Source organism: Python bivittatus, unplaced genomic scaffold (genome assembly GCF_059951505.1).
Source record: "Python bivittatus isolate LINGU-HERP-01145 unplaced genomic scaffold, Pbiv_v1 ctg000020_np1212, whole genome shotgun sequence".
NCBI classification, from domain to species: domain Eukaryota; kingdom Metazoa; phylum Chordata; class Lepidosauria; order Squamata; family Pythonidae; genus Python; species Python bivittatus.
Genome location: NW_028277030.1, coordinates 72,047,743 through 72,062,831, shown reverse-complemented (window position 1 = coordinate 72,062,831; position 15,089 = coordinate 72,047,743). Strand labels below are relative to the sequence as shown.

At 38.1% G+C, this 15,089-nt stretch overlaps 1 protein-coding gene across 1 annotated transcript; it reads left to right on the top strand.

Moving 5' to 3' along the window:
• The first annotated feature begins 2,570 nt into the window (after positions 1-2,570).
• Positions 2,571-9,321, top strand: LOC103048171 (p53 apoptosis effector related to PMP-22). The gene is made up of 3 exons (XM_007433312.3): positions 2,571-4,067; positions 6,060-6,203; positions 7,327-9,321. Exons 1-3 carry the CDS (start codon positions 3,866-3,868, stop codon positions 7,533-7,535), a joined length of 555 nt encoding a protein of 184 aa, XP_007433374.1. The 5' UTR covers positions 2,571-3,865; the 3' UTR covers positions 7,536-9,321.
• Positions 9,322-15,089: the final 5,768 nt, after the last annotated feature.

Below are 15,089 nucleotides of genomic sequence, written 5' to 3'. Positions count from 1 at the left end.
CCATGGAGGGCTTGACCAGTGGCCAGAGGGAAGGAGGTGTTCCACCACAGGCACAATAGGTAATCCAAGCAAAAGCAGTGGCTAAGAAGGAATGAAATGCAATAGATGGACCACAAATTAATCTACTTGCTCTGATTTTCACTATTATGGATAATCTGTAATCATTCACTCCAGTTTCCCTGTCAAACACAGCAACCTTGGTCTTTGATACATGCTGAAAAATCTAGGCTTGCTGGAAGAGCCCTTCATGTGGACCCTTTCATCTTGCTACGTAGCTGTTTTCTCCAATAACTGATGCTCACGTTGGTCAACCTGGCTGGGGGGATGGGGGGGTATGTATGAAGAGTGAGTACAATCTTTGCTGATTTGCTTGGAATCAATAAAGTTTTGTTGTTGCTGAATATTGTGTATTGTGTATTTCATTACTTTTATTTTTAATTCCATTCATTTTGTTGGAGACTCCTCATTTATATATTTATTTATATAGCTGCCCATCTCACAAGAAGTGGCTCTGGGCAGTGTACAACAAAGATATAAAACAATAAAACATGTCAGGAAAACAATCATTATTAAAAAGGCACATAAGAGATTACATTAACAAGGGAGCCACCTCAAGACCTCACCGGTCCCCTGAAACCCCCAGGCCTGATGGCAAAGCCAGGTCTTGAGGGACTTCCAGAAAACTGTACTGTCCCAAACGGTGCTGCCTCAAATTTAGACCTCTTTAACCACTTCACAACCATTTTTTATTTCCATCAAAATCTCTTTGCATTTTTTCTTCCTCTTTTAACCTTATCCATTCCTTGCTCTCTTTTGACTACTTTTCTTGCAAGTATTTTGGTCTGTCTATACACATTATCTTTCTCTCATCCTCATTTTTGCAGCCTTAGTCCCCCAGTTAAGAACACCCAGTTTAAGGGTGACCTATAGTTAAGAAGGGAGCCTACTGTAGCAAAATTTGAGTTAAATACACAACGCTTCAAGTTAATTACACAATACTACTTATACAGTATTATACAATAATACTGTTCTGGCTTACATTCAAATTCGACTTAAGGACAAACCTTGGGAACCCACCTTGTTCTTAAACTGGGGACTACCTGTATGCATTTTTTCCTCATTCACTGCCTCTTTCATTTTATCATTCCATTAAGCATAATTTTCATGCTTCCCATTAATGTAATTCCAGACAATTCTGTGGCATTCTAAAATATTTTCCCATTCTCTTCCAACCACCTTGCACATCATTTTTCAGTGGTTCATTTTCCATTCATTCAGCTGGGAGATGAAGTTATCTTCTAATACTTTTTCATGTAAGATCCATACTTTCTGTATTACTCCTACAGTAGTTTTTACTTTTATTCTGCTTTCCTTCATTTCTTTTCTTTTCTTCCGTATATATTTCTTCCCCAAGATTTATTCTTGGTACTACCAAAACATGGTCCATCTCACATTCAGAACCTCTCATATTCTGTATCTAGTACTCTATATCTTTCACCATAAAGAAAACAAATCAATCATGCTTTTAAATTTATATTCATTCCTTTGCCATATGTATGTATGTTTAAATCACATATTCAAAACAAACAGGCCTTTTTCTAAGCAGGTACCCACCAAAACAATAATCATGCTGAATGTCTGAATGTACTATCTTGTCTCATTCCCACCCATGCACTTACATCACCTAACACATAATATTTCCCCCCTCATCTCATTCATTATAAATGTTGCACAAATTGCTCCATCTTGGTTCTTCCATTATCATTATTTGCTATAGTGTAAAACACAGTTATCAGCGACCTATGAATACTTACTTCCATTACACAACATTTTTCAACACCCATCCATGCTTAATTACATTTTATTCCTTTCATTCATAATTAAACATGCACTTTAACTTTCCTACATCCCCTACACTCCACACAGTCTGACCACTTTCATTAAATCTACTGTATCCTGTTCTTTTAGTTTCACAGACATACAGCATATATTTCATTTAATTCCTTTATCAATTACTCTTCTTACATTCCAAGTTGCAGTCTTCCACATGCTATGGCTGTCACCAGGCGGACTAACAGATATTGACTTCCACTGCCCACTACAGCTTTGGTCAATTGAGATTTTCCCATAAACCTTTGTATTAAGCTAGACAAAGTATATTATTGTTACCAATCTTAATTGTACCTGTGCCATTTGCAGCATTCCATGTTAATGGTAAGGGATCAGTACCCATCAGTAATCCACAGGAGAAATAAAGCCTAGTGTTACCCAAAGCATGTTCATGGTATTCTAGGATCTCTAATCTAAATTACAATCCTAATCCAGAGACACAAAACACAGCAAATTTTTGCGATCATCCCACCAATTTGGGATCACATGCAATGTACTGACACACACTCAAGATATGATTTACCCTTAAGCTTGGGAAATTGTAGTTCAGAACTGAGCAACCTGAGTTTCTTTTATGTGGCCTTTCAGCCTACTCTAAACCTGATTGCTGAAAATGAATGGCACAATCATGGGTGTCTGTGGGGTGCAGGGTCAAAATCTGCAAGATGGTGGGCATGACATCCCAGTCCAAGCCCTGCATCTTTTGTACATTTGTGCAACAGTGATAAAAGTAAAAAGAGGCAGGCCACCTTTTGTCACATCACACACACACCCAAAACACCCTGAGGTCAGGATTCTGCTGGTCACAATTTTCCACCCTTGAGTTGAGAAATACATGAAAATTAGGATATTGTCTTCTATTTTAAAATGAAACAAACAAACCTAGTCCCATCCACTTCATGGCTCTCAGTCCTCTCCCATCCCCAATGGTAAATGTAGCCCTCTTAATGTAGCTGATTATGTAGGACTACCAAATCAAGGCTGCCAAAATCTGGACAATCACTGGATGGCAGCAAAGAATTAGAATTTTCTGTCTTCTGGATTTTTGGAACCTAGATTTGGTAGCCTCTGATTGCCCATTTAACCTTTCCCAACCTTGTGCCCTCTCAATGAGCTGGAACTACAACTCCCAGCATGGCCAATTCTGCCTAGGGGTTCTGGGAATTATAGTTCCAGGACTGGAGACGACTGTCATATGCCTCCCACAGAATGTTGGAAAATATAATATCCCCAATACTGAATGCTTCCTCGAGGTCTATCTATGTGTTGCTAAATTGATATAGTACAACTTGATGTCACATAATCAATCACTCAACACACTACCCTAAGCCTTTTCTGTCAATGCAGTTCTCAAGCATCTTTGGAGAAAATATGACTATTCAACTGATACAAAGCTAGAACTTCTTTGCTTTGAAATAAAAATTACTCCACAGTTGTAATGCCCAGTTGTGGCTTTAATACTGGTTTTGGCTGTGCAGACTCCTAGAGTTAAACTGTGGGAATCTCAACAATTTGTTCAGTAATTTTTTGAAAGACTGGGACTACTTTAAGAGCATATTTCATTGCTCTTTTCAAAAACACTTCATTGCCCTTTGTTGTGAAATGCTACTGCCTTGAATAGATTAAATACTAATGGCAATGGATATAATCTATATTTACCTTAATTAGTAGCTGACAAAGAAGGAGGAGACAGGTTCTAAAATGAGCATAGTCCCAACCCTAAATTTTCTTTCCAGATCAGCAGGTTGTTGTAGTGACTTGCTCATAGAAATTTAGGTGGAGTTTTCTTTAGGGCCTGCCTGGATCACAAAGCTGCTCTCTGTCTCTGCTTTTCTTTCTTTCTTTTTCTTTATTGCTCTATCTCTTTTCCATTCACACACACTTTATTCATCCTGTTTTTCCCAGACCACCAAAACAATTGCAGGAAGACCTTTTTGCTTACCATTTAAGTGACTGGAGAAGACCCAACAGCAAGATGGTACAGTATGGTCTGGATTACACCCGCTGCAGATGGATCTTGCCTCTTCTGCTGGGCCTAGCAATGATCTTTGGCATCATTGCACTAGTTGGTTGGGGCTGGATAACCTCACAAACGTTTCCAGTAGTGAACAGAGGCTCGTTATGGACGCTATGCTCTTTAGAAAATGATTGGCGATGTACATCTCTCATGGGATTTGGTAAGGATCTCAGTGATGGGGATATTGATTGCAAGGCAATTTGAGGGGGGGGGCAGCAAGTTCTATTAAGGATTGAGAGGCATCATATGCTCTATAACTTTTTTGCACATGGAGCCCCAAGTGGTCCTTTTGTTATCATTGCTTCCAACTTTTTCACCAAATTTTAGAAATGCTTAGTAATGTGTTTGTGTGTGTGTGTGTTTTTAAAGAAGAAATTGATTGTAAGAAAGAGCAGTTGTGAAAATAGATACTATGAAGACACACCTTCCTTTTTTTCTGGTTTATTTACACACCCAGGCTAGAGAACTTGTAGCTGTTACTTTTGTCTTGGTCAACAGTAAATATAATTACTTACAATTTTGAAAATGGTGATTTTGATTTCTTTCATGGGTGACAGCCCTGACATCTAAGAAGGTGTTTGTATGGGTGTATACACTGACATACTAGGATAATTACATTATTATACGCCGTGGTGTTTGTATGGTATACAGTATTTCTGAATGTACTGATATCAATGTTTCCAGCAAACACATTTTTGGAAGCATATTAAGTATTAGTTAATGGGTACAATGTTTTTCTTTTTTTTGGAAATAGTGTTATGTCATGAAGATTTTTATTTTTTGGCTGCTCTTTGGAACAAAGTATGCCTCAGAAAGCTTGAAAGGTGCAAACCAAATGAAGTGGAATGAAGGATTTTTAAAAACCTTCAACAATGAAAGGTTTAAAATACCTTCGGTGAAAGATACTCTGTTGATACTATGTCATAAGGTTCAATCATTTATTATACAGTCAGTTATATTTTCATGTGTGGAAAAGTATAAAACTGTCAGCTGAACCCTTAAGCAATTTATTTATTCTAGATTGGCAGGCCAAATCTCAGGAATATACTCAGGAATTTTAAAATTGCTATTCCAAGTGAAAATGCTGCGCAGATAAAAGTGGAAAAGTTATCTTGTATGAACTGGGCTCTTTCAACAGGGCAGTGGTACACATCTCCTGCATTTGAGTCTCTAGAATCCCAATTAGCCATTCATTGCCCACAGCCTTTCAGTATGGTCTTTCCAGCTTTAATATCTGGAAAGATGCTTTGTATAAAGATTTCTATTCTTTTACAAATGCCAAGTTCCGAGTGGAGTCTTCTTAACTAGATATTTTTGACATTTGACGTGCCAGGATCTTTCCTGGATTTAATCTGTATATATTAATTCAGTAAGATGAGCATCCCAGTTGAAACAAACAAACAAACAAATAAATAAATAAATAATACTACTAAGTGTTTAGATGGCTAAGGGTTTAGATTTTACATGTTCTTTTCTCTGCTGCATTCTCAAGTTACTCCTGCTGCTTCTGTACTTGCAGTCCAAAGAGATCAATGTCACTGGGGCTGTAAATTCTTCACTAATGGCAAGACATGAAATAGATTTTATGTGAACCAGGATTAACTTGAGTAAGTTTCTCTGTCTGTCCCACAGTCATCCCTGATCAAACAGGTTACTGAAATATTAAAATAACCCAGCAAACCCTATTTAACAGAGAGAAAGAGATGATGACTAACAGCAAAGGCAGTGATTCCTCTCTCAAACCTAGTTGCCTGAAAAAAAATGAATGCGTCCCACCAGCTTACACTAAAACTGTAGTTGCTTCAAAATCAAAGAACTTGTTCCATGAATTAGATGCCCCCCTGTCCACTTGACAGATAAAACTATATGGATATAATGGTTGGAGTTCACTAAGTGTTCTGAGCCATTTGATTTAGTGTAGCAAATAATGGAAATCCAGCTATTATGTTTGATAAGCCATGGCAAATGCCTTAATATGTTATGTGAACCTAGCCAATTGTGGTTTATTTGATAAATCATTGTTACCTAAAACATGGGGGAATGAATGTGGTATGTGCGCCCTCCCCTCCCCTCCTGAATGATATTTTAGAGCTATATCTTGCCAGGACAAAGAGTAAAGGACGGAACCCTTCTTTTCTGTTTTTCTTTCCAGCCTGGGGTAGAGGTGCAGCTGGTACTTTCTTAGTTGGATTTGTACTCATCTGCATCTGCTTCGCCTTGTCCATCATCGCCTTTGCCATCCCCACACTTCGCTTCAACTTCATTAGAGGCATAGGAGGCTTGTGTTTTGTTGCTGGTAAGGCTACGTATCCAAAGCAAAAGAAGTCTTTTAGAGTATGGCTGAGCAGATTTGATTTGGAGACAATAGCTGTTTCTCTGGCAGTAAGAAAACAGCAGTGTAAGTGTGAAGTAAAGATTTGTGCCATTTCACATTTTTCAGGAATTTTACAGGACAGCAGCATTCCACAAAAGCAGGCTAATAAGCGATGACAGTCTGTTACAATCAATGGACAAAATAGGAGCATTCTTTTTTTTAAAAAAAAAAAAAAAGCACAAATGTTGCCAATTCAATTTTAAACTGGGGATCAAGACAATATCCATGTCCTGAAATATAGGGTAGGGCAGGAGACCTAATATTAACCTTTCTGCTTTTCCTAAATTCTTCAGAATTCATCACTGGCCTCTCCTTATTCTTCTGATATATAAGTAGGAAATTCTAGAACCAGGGTTCTTATTTTATTTCATCTGAAACATTTTTGCTGTTTCAAAAGCGTTCTAAATTTCTGTTCGCCCCATGAAGAATTCTACATGAGCATGACTCAAAAGCTTGTCTATCATACAGTTAACTTTAGTGTGGAAAGATTAAATTGTATATGCTTACCTTCATTGTTCTTGTGCAAAATTTGATCCAGAATCTCACATCACCGTTTCTGTGGTATTTCCTCTCAGAACTTCAAACCCAACATTAGACAAGCTAAACTATAAACTAAACTACTAATCTATAGCTTAGCTTGTATAGTGAGATGGGTGGCAGATATGAATTTGATAGATAGATAGATAGATAGATAGATAGATAGATAGATAGATAGATAGATAGATAGATAGCAGTAAAGAACATGCTTTGCTTCCAGTTAACCTTCAGCCTCTCCACCTAAAAATGGTCTCAAGTCACAAGCTGGATCTTATGATGCTACCAAATACTGGACTGCATGAATCATCTACCTGACAGTATAAGACAGCTTCATTTTATCACAATATTAGATAGATTGTGCAAGTAGAATAGAAACTCTGTGGGAGTAGAACGCCAACAGAACCCAGAATTCTCCCAAGGCCATTTTTAAAAATGTACAATCCATTCTGTTCTCTTTCCTGTTTTCATGTGTTAGTAACTTTTTTTTTTACCTCTTGATTTTTTGCAGCTATATTCTCATTAATGGGCCTTGTCATCTATGCTGTAATGATTTCAACGCATGTGATCTTCCCAGTAAATACTGTGCATGTGTTTGATTGGAGCTATGGTTTTGGGTGGACCATGTGCCTCATGGCAATAGGTCTTGGATTCTTCTTTTGTTGCCTTCCCCTCTATGAAGATCATATTTTGGGAAATGTCAAACCTGAATATTATTAAAACCTCCTATAAACAGCAGCAGGGTCATTCATGGAGTCCCTGAATGTTAGAGGTCCAAAAAAGCATACAGACCCACCTATCAGCACAAGCCCAACATACAACACAGAGGTTTAGCAGCTTAAAAATAAATAAGAACTATTAAAAATAATAAATTGGTCTCAATTCTTGTTAATGTGGATTTATTAGATTTTTTTTACAACTTTTTCTTGATACCAAGAAAGAGCTGTTTTTTTACTACTAGTTTTTATAGGTAAATAATAACTGGATTGCCTTAATCAAACATTCACCAATTTACAGTATTTATTTTTAATCAGTATTGACTTCCTCCTGCAGACCTCCGGAACTCCTCCTATATTACTTTGGAGGCTGCTCCCCAGCCTTTTGGGGCCTGCTTTTAGGGGCACGGTCTCAAAGACTGGCAGAGGGGAAGACGAATTGACAACTGCTGCCTTCCTTCATTCCTTAGCGTGAGAGAAATCCTGCTAAAGCCTGTTTAGATTCAATCCACTAGACACACATACCACCAGAAACCAAATGTTCAAAAAAAAAAAAACTTCTTGATTGCATTATTGCTTATATATATATATATATATATATATATATATATATACACATATACATACATACACATACATACATACATATACACACACACACACACACACACACACACATACATACATACACACATACTTGCTTTCCCCAACCTGCCAACTGTAGATGTGTTGGGACTGCAACTCCCAGAACTGGATGTTCAAGTATGGTGACTGAAAATTTTTGGAATCTGTGTTGCTGTTGTGACTAAATTTCAGTAGTAAAGCACCTGCTTTCATTGCAGAAGATCCCAAATTTAGGCCATAACATCGTTATTAAGAAGAACGAGGAAGCAGAAGCCAACATGGCAAACCTCTATGCACCTGAGTGCATCATCAGTCAGAACAGGACTTCACTAAGTACACAAATGGTTTAGTTAGGAAGAGGTTAGGAACAAATGACATACCCACCGAAACTGAGAAAATGTGACACCCGTCTCATTTCTCTTAGTTTTAATAGAAATAGAAATTGGCCTGCACATTTTAAAAACAACTCTATTGCATTACAAACTTGTTTATGATAAACAATAGTCTCGCATTAGATAAACAATAGTCTCTCATTCTCGGGTCTGCAAACTGACCTATGTGGAAAGCAAAACTAAACAAGAGAACAGTCTGCTGAAGTTCCAGTTGTACTTTTGTATTAGCATATCTTTGTTTTGCCTACTTGTTTTAAATGTAAATACATAGCCTTTTGTAATGCATGGATGTATAATTGCCAAAATATGTTCATTATGGTTTTTTTATGGGGGCAATTCTTTTGTAATATCTTCTTTATGTTCAGCTGGCGAAAGCCGCACAATCCATCAGAACACTGAAAGGACAGCGGTGCTGCAAGAAGGAAGGGAGGTGTGGAGAACTCAGAAAATGTACATACATACATACATATTTATCATACTAAGGGTCAGCTGGTAATATCATTGCTACTCATTTCTTTTGCCATTTACTCTGACCACCTACAGGCTGATTTAGACCTTATTCCCAAGTAAAAATACATAGAGTTGTAGCCTTAGAAGCTCTCTGTAGGAACTGTGTAGCTTCCATGTTCTGCATAATGCTCAAGGTGTTAACTAAAAGTGAAATCAATAGTTAAAGTGCAAGTTTAACTCAAAACAATCTATAGTGTTTTAGTATAATTTTCCACGTTTCTTAATTGCCTGTTCAAGAGGACATGATATTATTAAAATCAATTAATAAAACTTTTTTTGTCTGTTGTATGATTAAAAGAATTTACAGGATTGGTATTAAATGCTTAATAGTAAAAAACAAACAACACAAACAGCAAAATGACTTCAGCATGTGGACACATTGCCCTGATCATACTACAGATGCAAATTTGTTGAACATTCAGAAAATGGGTTAGGACACGGAGGCTGTAATCGCTATTAATTTTGTTAATTCAGGCATTGCAAAAATGTGGGTAACATGTTCATTAGTATTCTATGCAGTTCCCTAGCAGAGTTCTAAAACATAGACTGCTTAAGGCAAGACCAGGAAATATGTGGGCCTTCCTGGGAGTTGTATTTTAACAATGTCTTAAATACAGCTGAGACCTGGGATTCCCCCTTCCCTTAGGAGATGAATAAGGAACAATTTAAAGCAGAAAAGAAGTACCTTTTGGCAAAACTGAATATGGATGCCAATACTGTCGGAAAACTGTGAGAAGATGAATATTATTTCAAGGAGGACCCCAAAAAGCAGGTTGCTGGCAGTAGCATTTCACTCTGTAGATCCTTATCCTATTTTCTTAACTCTACTTATATCCTATACAGTAGGTAGATGCAGACTAGTTCCATCTAAATAACTGGAATTTTATACAGTATCAGATAGAAACTGGTTGGTTTGGGGTACTTAAATCTAGCCATCAAAATCTCTGTGGTCCTGTAGGCTGCAGAAAAATGAATCTGAAAATTAATTTCTGCAGATGTCTTTTCCTAGAAGAATCAAGGGCTAAAGGTGTTCCTTCTGCCTGCACTGCATCCAACCCCCGCCAGCCCCCACCTTCAGCCTCCGGATTGCAAACTCTGGGAGCTATGCAGAGGATCTACGGGTTGTATTCAGTCTCTGTTGGGGGGAACTTGCATGCCCAATGATAGGGTTCATCATTGGGAATTTAGAAGCCTTCTCATTCCAGATCTTGAGTCTGGGAAACAAGATATGCTAATAAGTTAGAGGATGAAGCAAAACACTTTTTTAATGGTGTTTTGTTGTTTTGAAAAAAACACACAGCATGGCTATAGGGATGCCACACACACACACACACAGGGAAAATTGATAGCAAGAAAGCAGCCTTGAAGTTAAAAATAACAATAAGAAACACAATGGGACTAGACTCTACACATTTAATGTATCTTGAGGATTCCAAGAAACTTTCTCCTCCTGGAAATTGGCGAACACACATGGCATAGCAAATAGTGGTGTTTGCAGGATCTTCCTGCTTCCATCAGAATTAGGGAGGAAGTCAGCACTGAAAAAAAAAGATAAAAGATGTCTCTCTTTTTCTCTGATGAGTGACGTAGGACTGGCTCAGTGGCACTCCAGTCCTGATCTAGCCCATCACTTGTAAGTCTGGTAATGAGGGATATTACTTGGAACCATCTCCATGGTCCTTTCCCCCCCCCATACCTGACCCAGACACTGTTGTGACAGTGATGATTAGACTGAGTTGGGCTTGAAAAATGTGGGAGTTTCTTTATGAACCACCCTTTGGTGAGTGGCACTTCGTAGTTACGCAGATCTCAGAGAAGAACCATTGGGGGTACCTATTAGTTTAAGGTCATTTGGTTTAAATCCACTGAAAGTCCAGTCTGACTAAATTTAAAAACATCACCATTTCGTATGCATGCACATACGGACATAATTTTAGAACAGCATTTTGTAATTAGAATGCCATTTCTCTTCATATTATCTTTGAAGCGATTGGAATGGGATAGAATAACTGTCTAAATTAGGCCTGAAAAGCCACTAGTTTACTGATAAAAATTCAGGTAAGTATTTTGAAAGTAAAAGAAATACGTGCTGAGAATGCTTCACCCTGGAACAAAGGTGTTCTGCAGAGGAAGAAGAGAGAAAAAATTAAAGAATAGATCAAATGAACCAAGTGTCCTGCAGTATAAGGCATAAAGAAGGGAGAAAGGCTGCAAACTGGGTTGGGTTTTTCCATGTGAACAAAGCGGTGTGAGGTATCTGCCCAGGCATGCATGTCAGCTTTCCCATAGCCACTCCTAAGGTGTGGCATTTATTCATCTAAAGCCTCAGCCAAACGAAACACATTCAGTCCTTGTACCATGGAACCAGTCAGAACAGTTGCATTTGTAAAACTGCAGCTTATAGTCACAGTACTAAAAAGGCTGTTAAAACTCCTTATGAAACATAGAGAGTCAACTTTGTTATAAGAGTGGGTTTGTTTAGGTCTACACACAAGTGACAAAATGGAGAAAAGCAGTAAAACGTTGATGAGGGGCTGGAGTTCTTTCTTTCTCACCTTCCTCTTGACTTGGCTATCTAGGATCAAAAGTCTTGAGGCACCAAGATGAGATGTGGGGATAGAAACAGAACAAGGGGTGGGAAGAGGGATGGAGCAGGACTGAGATAAAGAGGAGGATAATGCAGAAAAGAAACATGAAGGCTGAGCAAGGACTGACTTACCAGAACCATGCTGTAATACACTCTATTGTAATCTATTGTACATTTCTCTTAGGTTCTTGTACGGTACTGTATTATGGCTGACACTATACTCCATTGCATTACAGTGTATTGTGATTTAGAGGATTATAGTAGATCCTATTTTCATTCAATACTTTCTGTACAATGCTACTCTCTCTCAATGACCATATAATATGCACACATTTGGTGATCATGTAAATTGTATATATGTGTATGTACGTATGTATTTATAGAACTTACATAGCTGCAGATCTTACATTCATAACCTGGGCAGTTAGCTCTCTCCCTCTCTCTCTTAATCCAGACTATTCTATTAATTGGTTTAAAAGAGTTTAGAAAAATATTGCATGCTGAAAGCTGAATACTAAACACCTGAATCAGCAGAAAAGGCCTCTAGAAGAGACGTTAAAACTTGTTTTGTGCTTTTGCCTGAAGCTAGGGCTGGATAAAGCCACACCTCAGTGGATGAGACTTCCAATAAGCAACACCTTTATACTGTGTATTAAGAAGCTGTTCTCTGAAACGGCTGGGGGGCACTTAAAAATTGCAAGGGAAGCCATGCCAGCATGGAAATCAAAGTTATAGGACTCTTTCCCAGGATAGAACAGCAGTGTTTTAGAAGCCATATAATTACGTATAAGAACCCCACCCTGTTTGGGGCCTGTTTTTCAGTTAGCAAACAAACTTTCCCAACTGGTTATTACACGAACCTATAAAACATGAGTTCGGGGTATTCTGGGGAGGAGGATCGGGGGGGGGGGTTGAAGCTCCCTATTGATCTAGTGTAATGTGTTGGGGGCCACATGTGGGCAAGGCATGAGGAACTATAGCATTAACAAAGCAGACAATGGCCTTAAAACCCATCCACTTTTTAAATTTCTGATTTCCCCCACCATCTACTGTCTGGGGATCTGTCAAAAACACTGGAGATTATATATTCACGATCTGAAATAGGTCAAATACATCCATGTTTTGAAGTTATGTATGCCAGGATTAAATTAATCATAAATATGGATTCTTTATATCTTTCAGATTGCAATTAACTAATTTTGTTTAAACTTTAAAGGGGGGGAGGGAAAAGAAAGAATTATAACATTGAACTGATATTTCCTGTAATGTGAAGGATAGGCAGACATATTGAGAAATAAGCTGGAGAGACCAGACAGATCCTGTTCTTTGGCACATCCTACTGTATATTTCTTATTTCGTTATAGGGCTGCAACAAAACATAACTTCTAAATCAATTGTGAAGTTGCTTTCCTCACTGAATCCTATTCTTACTGAACTACTTCTTCAATCTCTATCTTCCATCTCCATTTCAGAGATAATGAATTTTCTGACTTCTGCATTGAACATAGTGATTCATAGCCCTACCCACTTATGGGTGCTTGAGATGAGTAACTTTGGATAGATGGGTGGAATTGTTATCTGGCTTTTGGCTTATTAAAATATTTCTTGCTGACACAAATGAAGGAAAATAGTACTCAGCTTTTTAAATTTGTAAAAGCTAGGCTCTTCTTTTCCTGTGAGGGGCCAAAGGAAACAACAGTGGCGTAAAGTAGTAAGCCCTCACTTGGACTCTGGTCTCTGCCAGGGAGCATACTGACAGTTGCAGACTTAGTTCATCCTGAATCACTGGTTCTCCAGCTTGGAACCACATCAGAATGTACTGTGAGACCAAAGATAAGGGGTTGTTTATTTATTTATTTAACCACCCTCACAAGACTCATGGTGTACAGTATAAAGAAGCCATTACAAGGGTCACTCCCATTCTTTAAACCAATGAATAAATAATTCCTTAAAAACACCCCAAATTTCGGCCAGTTGTCAAATGCCTGCTTAAGGAGAATGGTTTTCAGGAGCCTGCAGAATGCCAGAAATGTAGAAGCCAAACACATCCAGGGGATAGCATATGCTATAAAACGGGGGCCACCAAAGAGAAGGCCTGCCACATGGCCCGTGCCCCTCTGATCTCTTGTGGGGCAGGACCTTCAGCACAAAGATTGCATACAGATGTTTTCCATTATGCTTGCTTTCTTGCTTTTTTCCCACAGGAAGGAAGACAGAAAGCAAATACTTGGCTCGTTTAATCCCCTCTGGAGCTTCAGGGATTCATTGCTGGTTTCTGTGAAGTCTCCTAAAAGCAAAATAATCATTAGCCAGTGGTGACTACATGTACAGTACTGGAATATAGAAGAGTTGTGAATCATAATACCTATAAAGAGCTTTGAGTTGCAAGTGGGAGTGGTTTTAAACCATATTGGGCCATAAAAGATGACAACCAATTATTGAAGCAGATAGTTCTCTAGAAGCCACTACACCCATCTTATTAAAAACTACCCATTGACTCAGTGTGACTGGGCAAAAAGTGTCCATTGAAATGTATGGTTAAAACAACATCCATGACATTGAACAGGAAATCACACACAATTAAAATATATTTCATTCAGGACAGAAATGATCATAGCAACAGCAAAAGAGGAAAAGATGGCACATGTTGTTAGTATAGAAGGTTTTTAAAAGCATTATCACATAAATAAATAAATAACTGATGTAGATTTTTATATAGCCTAGATTTATATACAATGCAGAAGAAACAGATTAACACAAAGAAGTGTTCCTTTTGATTTGAGAGGAATCTATACCACCTATATGCAGTCATATTCATTATAGAGTCCATAATCTGTTTTATAACAACTACAGTTTCCCAGGATTCCCAAGGCAAGGTAATGTCAAGAAATTATTTTAAGCCAATATAAATAGATATTACCTTACTGTGCTACTTTTCCATAAGAGATTAGGGTAGCATTAATGAGCTGTGGAAAAATATCACACTGAACTTTTATTTGAGCATTCATTCATCTTCACTCAGGATCATTTAGCATTTTTATGCTTATATACAACAGAACCAGATAATGTTGAATGGATTATGCATTGAATATTGTAGTCTTTTGTATCTGATGGAGCAAATTCCACCTAACAAATCTTCATGCTGGATAACTGAGAAAGCCAAGAATACCCCCCAAAAGTCATTACATACTTCACTGATTATAGAAAGGCCTTCAATTCAATATTGAATATTGAATACTGAAAATCCAATCCAACCCAATCCAATTGAGCCAGTTTGGTTTAGTGGTTAAGGCACCAGGCTAGAAAGCAGGAGACTGTGAGTTCTAGTCCCGCCTTAGGCATGAAAGCCGGCTGGGTGACTTTGGGCCAGTCACTCTCAGCCCAACTTACCTCAGAGGGTTGTTTTTGTGGGGAAAATAGGAGGAGGAAGGAGTATTAGATATGT